Genomic DNA, 15,626 nt, shown 5'->3' with positions numbered 1-15,626 from the left:
ATTGAACTTAGTAAATGCAACATAAAAATCCTATTTTTAATTAATCCATAGATATCAAATAACAATTACGAAATGTTTACGCTTCAGCATCATTTAAGAAAATTTCCAACAATCAAGAACTGCCAGTATCAGTCTTACGCAATGCTGTAATTGTAGTTATTTAAAAAACTACACAGCCAAATTATATAAATCAACGATATTCAACTCATAATGCAAAAAATATAACAATCAAATTCAATGTTGCTTATGTTTCTAGTACGAGCAACTTTACATTACTAAAAAAAGACTAAATCACTTCGAGTTACTAGCTGCACTCTGGAGAACTGCACACCTGCCAATATATATTGGTATATTACCAGATAATTTTTTCATTTATAAGCCTTTTTTAGTATATAATGGTTGTCAACTCGTATGTCACTAATTTTAATTTGCAGCCAGTGTTGAAGGTTAATTGTAGATTTTTCTATAAGTAACGAGAGCATATTCAATGCGAGGAGCACGATTATAACACAAAAAAAATTAGGATCTGTAATACATATGGTAAATCGATGATAAAGGCCTCTACATCGTACAAATTACATTGGTAATTGTACAAGTACAGTTCGAATATCCTTTGAATGTATAAATGTAGTGAAAACGTTTAACTGCAAAAATAGAGACATGTGCGTATTTTTATTTTATTTTTTTTAAGTTTTTTCCCTTGCATTTTTTGGTATTAAGCTGCCAAGTACAACCTGGTTTGACTTGAAAAGAATAAACTAGTTTTACAATATTAAATGGTTTTTTCTTTTCTTCTTTCTACTCGTACATTATTCTTTTCCCACTTATTTATATATATTTTTTTAATGAATTTTTCTGTTTTATTGGAAAGTATAAACGTTCTAGAAACGTTGGATATATTTACCAACTACTGAGTAAGATTTATTACTAACGCTGCCTATTTTCAGATTATTATTTGTATCAATTGATTTTTATACATATATATTTATATATACCTTGCTATGCATTCAAGTAGTTACAATGTGCTTTCTTCTCTATGCTATATCTTTAGCTACCAAATCATTTCCTGAATAATGTTTGAATGACTGTTGAAAATATAAATATTTGATTCATCTAAGCATCGTACAATTCTGCAGCTAGAGTAAAAAGTACTAGATTCAAAATATATGATAATATAGCTTAAAAATCAAATACCTAGATGTAAATACAAATTCATACTGTATATTATGGCAAATAACAAGTGCTTTTCAAGTTATTCGCAAAGTTTACTGGTCTGGATATAAACATCAGCAGTGAACACGTTACATTCATATTCAATTGATCTTTCTAATGTAGGTTTAATATCACATTTTATAGTGATAATGAAATAAGTAACAGTTTCTTTTCGTCACATTAGATGTTCAATCATCCATAAAAGAATGTAGATCAATAAAGAGAATACATTTCTCAAATCGTAATTTGCGTTGAGAAGTTTTAATACATGAAAGCGTTTTATGGAATGTATATTAATTTAGTTTTATTCAAGTCTTTAACGACTTTCCAGTTGACTCATTATGATAATCTTACATACTGGAGAAAAAAATAGGAAAGTTTTTATAACATTATAACAAAACGCCCGAATGTACTTTAGTTTTATTATTCTTTGTTACGAAAGAATAATATGCAATTTTTATCCCAGATTCAAGATTAGATTAATTGACATCGGTGATACTCCTGAGTCACATTTCAGAGGTAATTATGAGATAGATAATAAATAGGTATGTCGACAGGGAAAATATCGCAAGAATAGCGCATCTCCAGGTAAGTGTGTAAGAAACAATAAATAAAAAATGTACAAAGAGCAGGTTTTACTCTGCTCACCTTAGTGTACGTTTATGGACTTGCTGTTAGATACTTTCAACACAGACTTAGGTTTTTAGGTAAATGGATTACTCCTCCTCTTTAAAGAGCCAAATCTTTTTTCCGGCTCTCTTACTACTTCAAAAGGTGCCACTCTTGTCGCTGTTCGTCTCTCTTCGTTTTCGTCACTCGGGAAATCTTCAAAGCTCATATTACTAAAGCCAGCTGTACTTGTAGCATTCTTCTTTGTTTTTGGTGTCTTCTTGTAACTAGAACTTTTAGTTTTGTGTGTCATTTTAACTGGTAAGACGTTCGCTGTTTCAGCAAGGTTTTGATGGATGAGGTGGTATTTCGATTTGTCTTTTTTGAACTTTGAACATGTATCGGTAACTAACGGATCAGGCGACATCGGTGGCATAACTTCAGGTGGAAATTGAGGCATATGAACACTGTTCATTGGATGAACTATAATTCTCGAAGTATGATGAACCGGTTGTATGGTATAGGTCGGCTCAATAGTTTGTGGACCATGGCCAGATGAATGAGTGGGTACCACAGTATTTGATAAAATAGTACTCAAAGCGTCATCGACAAACGTTGGTGAGTGTGATAGAGGTAAAGATGTTGGCCGTTGTTGATTGCTTATGCTCAACGATGCAACTTCGTCAAATGGGACAGATCCAAATAAATCTTTGGGTGAGCTTCTGTCTACGGGTGCTGAGTGCACGGTTACAGTACCAAATTTTGAAGTTGAAACTATAGAAGCTTGAGATACTTGATACTCGTTTGGTGGATGATACGGTTGTGGAGCAAAGTTTACATAGTTAGAGTACAAAGGTTCCCTCAAAGGAGTCGTTGTAGTCATATTTGTAGAATTATCCGTAACTGTATAATTCGTCAAACTGTTGAACGGATTTGTAAAACTACCGCTACTGAATGGCGAAGACCCAAACAGATCTTTGTTCTTCAATTCTACCTCATCCACAACTGATTGTGATTCACCTGAGTTCAAGCTATGCTGTATTGGAGCGAAGTCAAAACTTTCGTAATTGCTCTGTATTTTCTCAGGAACAGCTGTGGAAGCTGGAGGGTGCTGATTGTATTCAAATGTTTCATGCGTCATTTCATCTAAGTCGACTAAAGCCCCTTCAATTATCGGTGAGCTTGATATTGGTGATACCACGTTCGAATTACGAGGAGAACTAGTAATGCTGGATTGTTCAATGATCTTTTGGGCACTTTCATAACTACTATTACTTTTCCTAAAACTATCTGCTCTAGGAAATGGCGCCAGCGCGAAAACGTCTTCTTCGGCTTTCCATACCCCGTTATTAGGTGTTCGCGATGTTTCGACATCATCCGATGAAGAGTCGTCATTAAATAATAAAGGTTTTGACCCATACTGATGCCCGACAAATGGATCCCCATGTAACTGCTCGGGTTTTGCTTCTGGATCTAATTCGTCATCTAGTAACAAGGGTTTTTCTCCATATTGATGTCCAACAACTGGGTCTGCCTGTATTGTCGGTAGTTGTTGTTCTCGATGATGTTTTTTCGGTTTTCTCATTCTGTGATCTTCTTCATGCGTCGCTACCGATTCACACTCAGCATGATACGCAGAGCTTCCACAAGTTCTAACGCTCTCAGATATTGTTTCGTCTATTTTCTCTCGTTCATCATCAAGATCTTGGAGTCCATCTTCGTCGTTCATTGCTTTCAAATCGCTGGCCGATCCAATAGAATCGTCAGATTCACACTCTACTGGAGGATTGCTTGAATCCTGATTGGCTCCTTTTTTTCTCCGCTTTAAAACACCCTTAACTCTCCTTCTCTTCTTCTTTGCTTTCTCTTCGGTTCTCTGACCATCTTCTTCATCACTATCCGAGGATACTTCATCAGCATTGAATGCCAATTTTTCATACTTTGATCGATCTTCAATGGGAGCACGAACAAATGGAGGTGAAGCGGGACTAGATTCTGCCAACAGGGACGCTTCATCGTCGATCCTAGGTAACTCGGTGTCCGGACTCCAATGAGGGACAGGCAGTTTTACTGCTGCTTCACTGCTTGTCCCTGAAAAATATCAAGTTTCAACTGTAAAAGACACATGATTTACGGAAACAAACATATTTGACCAGTTACAACCATTGGTTAGTAATTTTGACGAGTATGAATGAGCTGATAATGCATTGTGTTCGGTGCGTTATGATAATCATTTAATGGGATAACTCAAGTCGGACAGAATTTGCATATCTGATTTGAAAGCATTAGAGGATTCTGGGTAGTATTATTAAAGTGAACTGGTACTACTTACCTACAGGCATTGAATTTAGCAAAATTAATGTAAGGAACACAAAGTATACTCGATTCATGAAAAGTAACTTAGCTTTTCAATAATATTGAGAAAACAGTATTACACAACTCAATATATTTTGGATACTTTCTAATGGTATTAAAGAAATGTGCAATTGTGAAGTTAGAAACTATTATCCAAGTATCACGATTTTTTACAGGGACGGAACAGAAAATCTACGGAAAATTCGTTACAACTATAGATCAAGAACTGTGGGTACTGATAGATATGCGGGAAGCTTCCTCTAAATTTATTAGCAGCAAATAGCGAAACGATATTCACGGACAAAATATTATACTAAGGAAGGAAAATTAGAAGTAGAATGAAGAAGAGTCTGATTAGGCTTGTCGCAGACCAAATATTGTAGAAGTACTTGTGCAGCGTGCAACGTGGCTAGCTTGCTCGTTACAGCAGGTTAACGATGATTTGCAGAGAAAAAAAAAATAAACTCTGGATTTACAACAATTTTAAGATGAAGTAGTAATGTATTTACACCTAATATTAGTATTGCCACCACCTCGTCTGGAACAGTCCTAATCAGATTCTTGAGGATCGAGGGTATTTGTCAAATAGAAGTAATACTTCTGACCAATGCTTTTACAATTTTAAAGTAACAATTTATTGATTTCCTTTATAATTTGTATAACAAATAGAGAAGAAATATTTTGTCCATAAGATCGTCAAAGGTTGAGAGATCTTTAGGATAAAGAAAAAAGAAAACGTGTGAATAGTTCACTGTAACACAACAACATACAGTTTGATGATTTTCACTGTAAATCAATACTAAGATCCTGAAAACTCTGATCGTCAACATTATTGAATTACTGTATTTTAATGTAATAATTATGAAAAATGGAACACTATATACGGTAATGTACATGTTAGTTGTCACAGTATTTTATATCGCAGTACACCAACAATAACAAAAATCCAAAGTTGAGTGTCATCTACAATGACTTTAAGTTTCGTGCAAATAGTAACAAGGGTATGACGACTTCACCCTTGCCTCAACAACGGATTGGTATGCATTAAAATAAAGGTGTACAGTATATTTACAGTAAATTAAAGTCAACCTTCATCACAGACATTTTGATGGACAAGAGATGTGAAAAATGAGTTTCAAAAGTGGCTCATCGGACAGAATAATTTGGATGATTGAAATTCATCCGACTCCAGTCTCCCAAACTTATTAGGGCGTTCCAGACAGTGGGCGTATGATTAAATTTTGAATGACTTAAAAATGATCGACAGTAAGCATACATATTATAAGCTTTTATCGTTCATTAATAATCGTATCCAAGCTCGTTATAAGTTTAGTCATTGTCCATACTTAAATGTATTATTATAGTGTACTTTATTGTATACAGTGCATTTCTCCAATCAGAGACAACTTCGGAAACTAATTAATTAATTTTATGTTTAACGTAAAAATCGAAAATATCGACGTGCGAGAAATATATGATACAGAAGAATTGGCAATCACCTCAACAAAGGTTATAACTAATACTTAGATAACGAACTCTTCTGATAACTATTCAACTATAGACGTTTAACGATTTATTTTTGCAAATGAAGAATGTCTTGAATTCAGCTATACCACGTAAATGTCAAAGAATGAACTACTCGTGAGATGGTGAAGTATATCAACAAGATTGTGGAATACATCTTGCTACGATCTTCATACATTTGCATAAATACAGTGTAAATAATATTGCTAATTATTATTCGTACTAATAACTGGAGATAATTCGTCAAGTTGGCAAATATTGTTTGTCTTAGAGTAAAAAATTGAAATATATATTGAAACAAAAAAGTCTTGCTCATGATTACCTGAAACGAGCATATTTTGTCATAATTGAAAAATAAAAGCTCTGCAGAACGGAGTGATGCATTCAATTTGGTTCTCAATATTACATTTGTAGTATTGAGTAGAGATAACAGGAATATTTCACCATAATTATACTTGATAGTACTTTGAGCAGCAATAAAATTATTTTTAAATAATAAAAAAAACGCATTTACAGGTGCATTCTAGGCAGTTATAAACGACGAGTGAAAAAAAAAATTAAGTATTATCAAAAAAGTGATAATGTTGCCACCATCGCGAATTATCATGCCGTATACAGAATTATTACAACACATATGTATAGCATACGTACAAGTGTATGCAATTTCATAACATAAGTGACAATTTCTTATCTGAATAAATGTATATATGTATGTATGTATATATATTTATATATATATATATATATATATATATATATATATATATATATATATATATCTTTACAGCATATGTATACATACATATAATGTAGTATAGTAATATAAAATGTTGTAGAAAGAACGAGTTTGTACGAAATGCGTTTCTGCAGCAGAAATTCGATGCATTGAGCTAATATATCATACAATATAATTAGACATGTCAATAAGTTGAATTTAATTGTATGTCTCTTTCCTTAGAAATAGCTTTCATTCATTTAATAACTTTATTCATACCGTCTAAGGCCATGTGAACGTGATGCGTTGGTCTTAATCACAGGTAATATGACACAGTATCCAAATCTCTTCTTTCAACAACATAGCTAACTATCTACTGTACAACTTTTGCACGTTTGGAGCAAAAATATTTCGATCGAATAATTTGTGACATTATACTTCTAAGTGAATCACGTTATATTGTTCAGTATACCTAAACCTCGATTTATAGCATGTAAACTGAGCCGACTTTTAGAAGATGATTATGTGCTTCCTCAGAAAAGAATGAGAGGAAAAGATCAGAATTTGCCAAAGCAGAATAATTTTATGCAATGCAAGATTTATAACACCTCCGGTAATAGACTCGGCAGAGAATTTTTAAATTGGCAAACGAATTGATCAATTATCTTAGGTAAACCGATCAAGGACAAGCGAAAATTAGTGAACCAATTTTGAGAATGGAAGTGTAAATCTTTTTGGAACTTATAGAGGTATGATGTAAAAATTGTTAGTACAACGTAAACACCAAGAGAACTCTATGCAAAACTGTAAATTATAACTTTTTAATACGTGCTACATCCAGGTTACAAGTTGAATGTTAGAATGGTATTACTATTACTATAATTAGTATTGTTTATATATACCGGCTACCAGAATAGCGTCAATGCGTTGTTTGTCGCTATGTTAGAAATAATAGTTCGTTGATACATTCAGCCACCGACAAAGAATTATATTACAATGGCCACTTAATCATCGTGCATGTGACAGCCGAGGTAATAATATATGTCTTATTTTTAAATTGTTGATTTCGATGTATATAAAGAGTAATCACATACAAGAGAACTATAGACATATACTGGAATATTAAAAAAAAACTTATATGTATGTATATTTGTGTATGCCTTTTAAATTGAAGAATTGATCACACATTTTCAATACGGTCTTGTATATTCTAAACTAAAGGTAATAAAATTATGTCTGAATGTTAGAAGATAGAAGAAAATTGAGCGCAATTACAGCTAAGCAAGAACTGAGCTATACAGCACCTGATTAGCTACTAGTGGAAATAAATTTTGTCACAGTGAATACATCCTTGCATGTGGGAATAAAAATTTAAGAAAGAAAAATCCATGCAATATTCTCTCACATTATAAAAAATATTTGCAACTAAAGAAAATTCTAGATACAGTTTTTACTTATTTTGCATAAATTTTAATCGACACATAAGTTTAATTGTTCTCGTTTGCTAAACGCAACTATTCAGTCTGTGTAATTGCTAATATTTTATTGCTGGAAAAACCAAATCATATAAACTTTTTGTGCCCAAAATTTTAATGTAGATACGATGAGAGGTACCTGCATACATTCAGTTGCGATATGGAGTATTACAAGAGTTGGCTGACTATAATCATATGCTTCATAAATAGTAAATGAGTTATTGAATTGAAGATATTGAACTACATTTAAAAAGGTGGGTTCTCGCTCAAATATTTTTGCTAATTAAATATAGGTATTTATAATAATATGATTAGATGAGTAAAGTATATTATGTACAAATTATTCAAGCTCAATCAAAAGGCATTTCAAATTTTACATTATTTGCTTAGTGCAATTTCTGTCTTATGAAAAGCAATAAGCCACGTTGCACAATTAACACTTATTGAGAAAAGAAATTCTAGTAGGCATACCTTAAAAGAAAATAAGACAGGGAATTGTATAATTTTCTATCGAACTAGATAGAATTTGATAGGAAATAGAAGTAATTGATGGAATACAGAAGGATTCAGGTATTAGTATAGAAGCATTCATTCCAATTCTAGTCACCGTGATGCTTCTGCAAATTTTTTATATGGTTATATCACACGACTAGTATTTCAATAATTGATAATAGATTCTAGTTTGATTAATCGCTAATCTACCCTGAAGAAACTGCTTTTATTGAGAAAAAAAAAATAGTTGAAAAAACATTACTTAGCATTTCTGTAACTCAGAATAACGTGAATTGCACTTAGAAACTCCAGCGGACTAGAATATTACAATTTTGAGAGTCAAATATTAGGCATTCAAATGGTTTGCCATTTTCATTGAACATTTTTAATGGGGTTTTATGACTATAAAATAATTCTAGTTTCGTTTCTTTGGTGGGTTTCAGTGAATTTCATGAGTAGTGTGCAACTGGGATTCTGCTGTGATGAGAAAATAATAATAATAATAACCATAATATTAGTAGTATTTGTACACCTTTTTCTACTAATCACTCTTCCAGAAAACATTTAATCACTGTCAAGATGTAGAATACTTTCTTTCACAACTGTCGTACTCTCATACCCAGAAAACCAGGTATTACGAGTCATAATAAAAAACTGTACCATGTTCTAGCACCATCTTCACGTACCAAAAATTGTTATGATGGTTAAAAACCTCGATACTAGTGAATAAACTCAAACGAAAAAACAATTTCATAATATACAGCCAATGAGATCACTGGAATGAGGGTTTCATAGTCTGAAATATTTCAAATCACAAAACACAGTACCACCATAAAAATTTATAACGTCAGTTCTAGAAAAGTCATAATGATGCTGCATTGCTAACAATATGTACCTGCTTGCCTTGGACAAATACTGAATATTATCTGTCGATTTTTCCGACGGTTATTAGATAATTGAGAGCTGGTTTTTGTGATTACTATATCAAATTTAGTAATTACAGTAGAAATAAAAAATAATATTTCAAATAAAACATGCTTGCTTTGACTTTGGATAATATTTCAGAATGGGAAACATAACGTAAGTATTATTATTAATTAGTACGTTAGATTGAACGATATTCTTCGTTACCGGAACTTTATGAAAATAATAACATTTATACACGAATGTTTGGAATAATCTATTCATCATTTGATAGTCTCTGCTCTTCTACTGGTCATCTGCAAATCTGTGTAATAAAATCAAGATAGCTCATGCCTATACTGCATTCGCGATCAATGCACGCAAAGTGTTGTTGTTTGTCCTCTTAAGAGGTTTAGATAAGCGAGAAGGATAGTAATTTAAAAGATTCATGCATTACCTCCTGCAACGGCCGCTGCTTTGGCTCCATGTTTATTTTTCTTCCCTGCTGAAATAAATACTGAAGTCAAGACAACAAATTTAAACATAATAGATCTAATCTACAATTCGCTATAAATATTATCATGTATCAGAGAAATGCATAAGTTATGCGCCTACTGGATAAAATCGTGTAAAATTTTGTACAGCAAAGAAATACCATTCCATAAGTAAAATGACTGATATCAAGCTAAAAAATTTAACTACTGCACTTTCAGACAAATTTTACTGAAAAACGTTCGCACTATACTTGGGAAAATCGATACTCACTGGGTAAGCTAAATGGAGCAGATTCGAAAGGATCTTCAGGCAACTCTGAGTAGGTCATAACTAAGCTTTCACGACTCTTCACACCACTGATGCTACTGTTGCTACCTCTTCTAATTTTATCAAATTCAGCCCCAAAAAGGTGATCTTCAGTAAGTTGATTGAACGGTTGCGTATCTTCAAAGGGATTCCACGCAGCTACATCAGCACTCAAGGATCTACCATCTGTGCTGGTAGTTGTGCTTGAAAGTTCACCCTGAAAAAAATAAAACCAAAAAACAATCTGAATAAATGTAAGTCAGGAGTCTGACATTGTATTACGAATGAAAAAATCGTTAGCGTAAAAAGTCTTACTTATTGTACACATATATGTATATATCAGTAATGTATGTGCAGTGCAGAAATTGGAAATTAAAGTACTCAACCGTAAGTCGAAATAAATGTTAAATGAATTTCACAAGATCGAATGTTTTCATTTATGGAGAAATGATCATAGTGTATCAGATCAAAACGCCTATTATCATTTCAAGGTTGGAAAAGAGGTATTTTCATTTCGAGGGAGTTAGTAATTAGTTAACTGAAAAATAAAGGTGTGCGATAGGTACTTACAATACGTACATGAGAGGCACTAATGCCTATGCCTGGTTTTGTATCCATTGACACATCGGGAGGTGTAGAGCCTCCGGATCGGGGTTTAACAGAGGCTTCGTACGGTGCTAGAAACTGAGAAGTTTCATTTGCAAATACTCTGTAAACATTGAAATAGTCAGTGTAATTTATTTAACTAATTCAACTGAGGAGGTTCGAGAAACAATATCTTCCATGTCAATGATAACAATTTCCATCCGATTAGAATTTCAAACTACAAGTTTCTGTTTTGAAAAAAATATAATAAAATTTTGAAACAGACTGCAAATACGGACGTAAAACAGAATGATGGAATAACTTATGAATTATTGATCACATTTGTACAATGAATATTCATATGTAATAAAGAAGTAGGTTGCTAACAAAAGAGCTTACTTGTTGAACGCACTAGTGTCACTGACATTCCTTCTATGTCTAGATGATGTTAGCGTAGGACTATCTGGCGGAGTTCCAGCTGAGCTGATGCTTTGACTCAGACTCTCCATTTTGGGAACAGGCTTTGGCAAGACAGGCGGTGGGACTGAGGATGGTATCTTAGTAGATGTCGTTGCCGTGTGTAATTTTGATGGCAGCTGTGTCGGTGTTGTTAGTTTTGGTGGACCCATATTGGTGGGAGTCGTTAATTTTGGAGGTACCAAAGGTGCCCCAATTTTGACAGTACCTGGCTTAGGAGCAACAGGCGGTGGGATTTTTGCAGGTGCCATCATCACACAAGTGTCATCTTTAAACGGATCTGGGTAACCTGAGCCAAATTGTAGTAATGAAACAAGTTATTAGAGCGTTCAAAATTCGATAATTCAAATTTAATCAACGTATGTTTGAGTAAATGAAAATTTTCAATGGAGTTTCTCAACATTTCCCATTTATGCGGCGACATTTGATAAAAGCGAGAATTTCTAGTGGAATAAAATAATTCGTATCTAAGATATTGTTGAATTTCATATTATTCGGGGATTAACTCACCAGACGAGGGAAATAAGGCATCCAAATTTTCCTCTTTAACGGTTGGGGCGTTCGTTCTTGAATCGAAATAATATGGATTTTTTTCCTGAATAGTAACCGGGGATTGATGAGGGAGAGGAGAATGGCTAATCATCGGACTTTGGGATTGTCCAAATGGCGAGGGAGCCTGCGATTGGCCGAAGGGGATGGCTTGGTTCGGGGATGAGATGTGAGGACTGACCTGAACAAAGGATGATTGTGCAGACAGCTGTAAAGACTGTTGCGGATTTGTTTGAACGCTTTGTCCAAGATACGCCTGTGGAGTATTGATGGGAGGGATCTGTTGACTAACAGAAGTATAGGGAATTGAATTTCCAAGCGTAGGTTGGGATTGTAATTGATTACCCTGCCCCGATATCTGACCTATGATTTGACCACTTAAACTTATGGGGCCTGCCGCCGCACCCTGACCTTTCGGCCTTTGTCTTGGTGCAACCGATGTCCCTTCAACCATTGTAACTTGTGTAGGCTTTTGAATTTTTACCGAGGAACGCTTGATAGCTTCAGACTCCAGAAGAGGACAGGGTAGAGACTCGATTACCGGCAATGGGACTTTCTGCAAATATACAAAAATACACCTTCCAATAATTGTTCAAATCTGATACATTCTCACCTATCGATTACCGAGAACTCTCAGTTGAACAATGAAAAATACTTACGTGAAGATTTTGTACTGGACAATCCTTGCCTTGTAGCTGGAAAGCAACTGCCGAAACTTGGTATATATCTGGTCTCAGGTCAGGATCAGGTTCTAACATGTATCGAATTAAGCAATGAAGTGCTTTGCTATACCTGTAGAAATTGAGAAAAAAGTTAATATAACCAGTCAGGCTGTTAAAATAAAATATTCAACATAAGCCAAAAGTTTACCTCGAATTTTCTGGTATAGTAAAGTTTCCTGATTGAATAGCAAGCGTACTCTCACCAAAAGGTAACGAGAAAAAGCATAATTTATATAATAGACATCCTAGAGCCTGTAATAGAATAAAATTCCTTTAGAAAAGAGGTAACACCGAACAAAATTTGGACTTCTACACCTTCTCAACTTGTATTAACATGTAATTTACATGGTAATTAAAAAATATAACCATCAGAAATTACCCAAATATCTGCTTTTGTTGTGATGGTCTTTCCACAGTACATATCAACCATTTCTGGAGCTCTATAACTAAGAGTTGTATACTTTTTAATTTCTTCTTCTACTATAGAAGCACCTTGAATACTTGGATTCAATACTTTTCCAGTTGCAGATCCAAAATCACACAGTACGTAATGACCAGAGTCTGCAAGCAGTATATTTTCTACCTGTGACAGATAAGAACATCACCACTGAAATTCGCAATATCAACATGTGCAAGAAATAAAAATCGAAGAAAAGTTTTTTTTAGGTTGAGCTACCTTAAGATCTCTGTGCAAAATAGGCGTTTGGCAATGGTGCAAACGAGAGACAGCTTCGCAAACGTCACAAAATATCTGCAAGACTTCAATTTCGCTGAATCCAGTTTGTAGCCTGCATGATTTGAAGGATAAACGTTTTTGTTTTTAGGTTTGAGATGAACAGAGTTATGAGTGTGATTACTATAAATAGGCATTGCTAGTTTTTACAAATGAATATCTAATAAATATCTTCTGTCTACTGGGAAATTGAATTTATTAGTAAAAGTAAAACTAAAAGGTGACTAATATTAATCGTAAGCATTATCCATGTATAACTGACCTGTTATTCATCATTTGAAGAACATGAGACTTGCAATATGGCATTAAAAGGAGCAGTTCATGGACCCCACCTCCAGTGTGAGTGATGCTGCTATCCACATATCCTATAATATTTTTATGACCGCTGAGATTGCTCTGAAAATTGAATTCGTATGCTATATTGTACATCAACGATAATGTAATTGTCTTTGGCTCGGCAGCCATATTCAATATTTTCACTCTAATGTTTGTGTAACTATACAGGCTTGTGCCATGTTATCAGAAGTGTTTACACAAGCTGGAAAAGAAGCAAGCCTTTGTAGAACAAGCAATTACTCTTAATTATATTCTCATTTCCTCGGTTTCCATACACGAGAGTATCACAAGGGCATAATCTCATCATATGAAATTTTCGCTGCAAAATTGTTGCTTGCTTGTACCAGAATTATAAAATGAGTTTGCGATTTTCAAATACTTACAGCAATTTGTATCTCTCTTTTGCATACGTTGAGATCATGTTCGTTATTGACGTACATGCGTTTGAGCGCATAACGCCCACCCGATGCTTTGACCAAGAATACCACAGCAAATCCACCTGGAATTAGGGATGTAATTTGAATATATATTTAATTATTATTTCCAATAATGAGGTGAAATTTATTGCTTTTTTGCATCGTATTCAAATTATTTTTTTCCTTTTTTATTGTGCCATATCATACGTTCTATCAGTGTCATAATAACAAATATGTCAGATTAGGACATGTCAACTTGATATGACGTTAGTGCTGTGAGTATCATGTCTGTAGGCTGAAGCTGAGCTGTGTTAATTCACAAGAGTCTAGATCATATGCCTGTGCCATTTTGATACAGTTCAATAAGTACATGGCATAATTCAGTCTGCTTAATGTAAATCGCCAATTGTTTTATATTAGCGCGTTGCTAGAGTTAATACTTTTAACCTTGGCAGATGAATGTTGAAACTTTCATTTGTATATTGCGTATGATGTGAGAGGTTTTTGGTACGTAATTTTTAGCAGTCTCTTATTATCATTTCAAACTAATACTGATTGAACGTGATTGAAGAAAGAAAATTTTAATGCCGGTCATTTTTATTCCCAGTTTAGCAATAAATGAATCATAAGTATTACATACAGAGTTGTGGAAATGGTTTCTTGGATTAGTGAGAAATTCATAATGAAAGGAATATAAAGAAACTTGAGGAAAGAAGCGAACTGGTCTTATTTGAATTAGGAAAGATAAGAAGAAAAGTTTAATAACGCTCGGTAATCTATCACGGTAACGTTGCTTGTCTTGCGATAAACTTGTAGTCCCGGTAGATAAGATTAAGACATGAGATTAAAAGGCCATAGCACCAGGTAATGATCGTTAGAATGGCCAAGAATGATCGTTGCAGCTGACTGAGAGCACGATACGAGACAATCGTGCATCTTCCTCTGGTTTCTCTCGAGCTTTATGTTTTTCAAACCAGCCCCACATTATGTTTGCACAAGTGAATTGAGGAGAATAATTAGCGTTGAAAAAACAACGAAGCGAATTACGTGCGAGGTTGGAAACGGAAACGAATTAGATCCATTAAGGGAGTTGCAAATGACTGAATGGGGAGTACGTGTGAACGTTTCGAATGACTGATAATATTGAAAATGGTACAGCGTTGCGGGAGGAATCGAAAGAAAGGTGGAATTGTAACAAACACAGCGGCATAGAGCGATAGGAAAGATTTTAGGAAGCGAAACGATCGACGACGAGGGACGAGATACTTATTACACGTCGCGAGCTACGCACCTTCAGCGAGGACATCTTCGACTGTAACGGTGTAACGGCCGACGACAAAGACTTTGCCGACATAGCTGTTTGGCTCCTTGGCCGTGTTGTCAATCTTTGTTTCGATTTTTGAGAAGAGTTTCTTCATTTTGGCACGTCGTTGTCGTCTGCGCTACTTCTTCGTCTATCCACCCAATATTAGACTGGCTTGACATAAGGCCTCCTCACAGAGTGTTTTACGATTAATAGACGAGTCTCGGCCGGCGGAGTTTCTCCTTATTTTATTACAACTATACTTGCGTCGTCGGCCGGCAATCCGCGTGGAAATTGCGCGTAAACTTAACCAACGAAAATCAATTTTATCATGATAACATCCAACGTATTTCACCCAGCCGACATTTTAAGACAGCGCGAGTTGCGCATGCGCGGGAAAAAGTCACGCTGAAACAACT

At 34.5% G+C, this 15,626-nt stretch overlaps 1 protein-coding gene across 1 annotated transcript; it reads right to left on the bottom strand.

The window, feature by feature from the left end:
- Window positions 1-689: 689 nt before the first annotated feature.
- On the bottom strand, window positions 690-15,579 carry LOC124410466 (AP2-associated protein kinase 1). The gene is made up of 13 exons (XM_046888865.1): window positions 15,196-15,579; window positions 13,872-13,987; window positions 13,415-13,548; window positions 13,096-13,207; window positions 12,799-13,002; window positions 12,568-12,671; window positions 12,357-12,489; window positions 11,659-12,253; window positions 11,071-11,437; window positions 10,657-10,795; window positions 10,051-10,303; window positions 9,743-9,790; window positions 690-3,912 (listed from the first exon to the last, which is right to left on the bottom strand). The coding sequence occupies exons 1-13, from the start codon at window positions 15,320-15,322 to the stop codon at window positions 1,916-1,918; spliced, it is 4,329 nt and encodes a 1,442-aa protein (XP_046744821.1). The 5' UTR covers window positions 15,323-15,579; the 3' UTR covers window positions 690-1,915.
- Between the last annotated feature and the right edge of the window lie 47 nt (window positions 15,580-15,626).

This window comes from Diprion similis, chromosome 1 (assembly GCF_021155765.1).
Source record: "Diprion similis isolate iyDipSimi1 chromosome 1, iyDipSimi1.1, whole genome shotgun sequence".
Taxonomy (NCBI): Eukaryota; Metazoa; Arthropoda; class Insecta; order Hymenoptera; family Diprionidae; genus Diprion; species Diprion similis.
This window is presented reverse-complemented; position numbering and strand designations above follow the sequence as displayed.

Coding starts and splice junctions, on each gene's coding strand:
- LOC124410466 (XM_046888865.1), bottom strand. CDS start 15,322: ATGAAGAAACTCTTCTCAAAAATCGAAACAAAGATTGACAACACGGCC. Junction 12,672..12,798: donor CAACAAAAGCAGATATTTGG/GTAATTTCTGAT, acceptor ATTCTATTACAG/GCTCTAGGATGTCTATTATA. Junction 10,304..10,656: donor GTGCCTCTCATGTACGTATT/GTAAGTACCTAT, acceptor TATTTTTTTCAG/GGTGAACTTTCAAGCACAAC.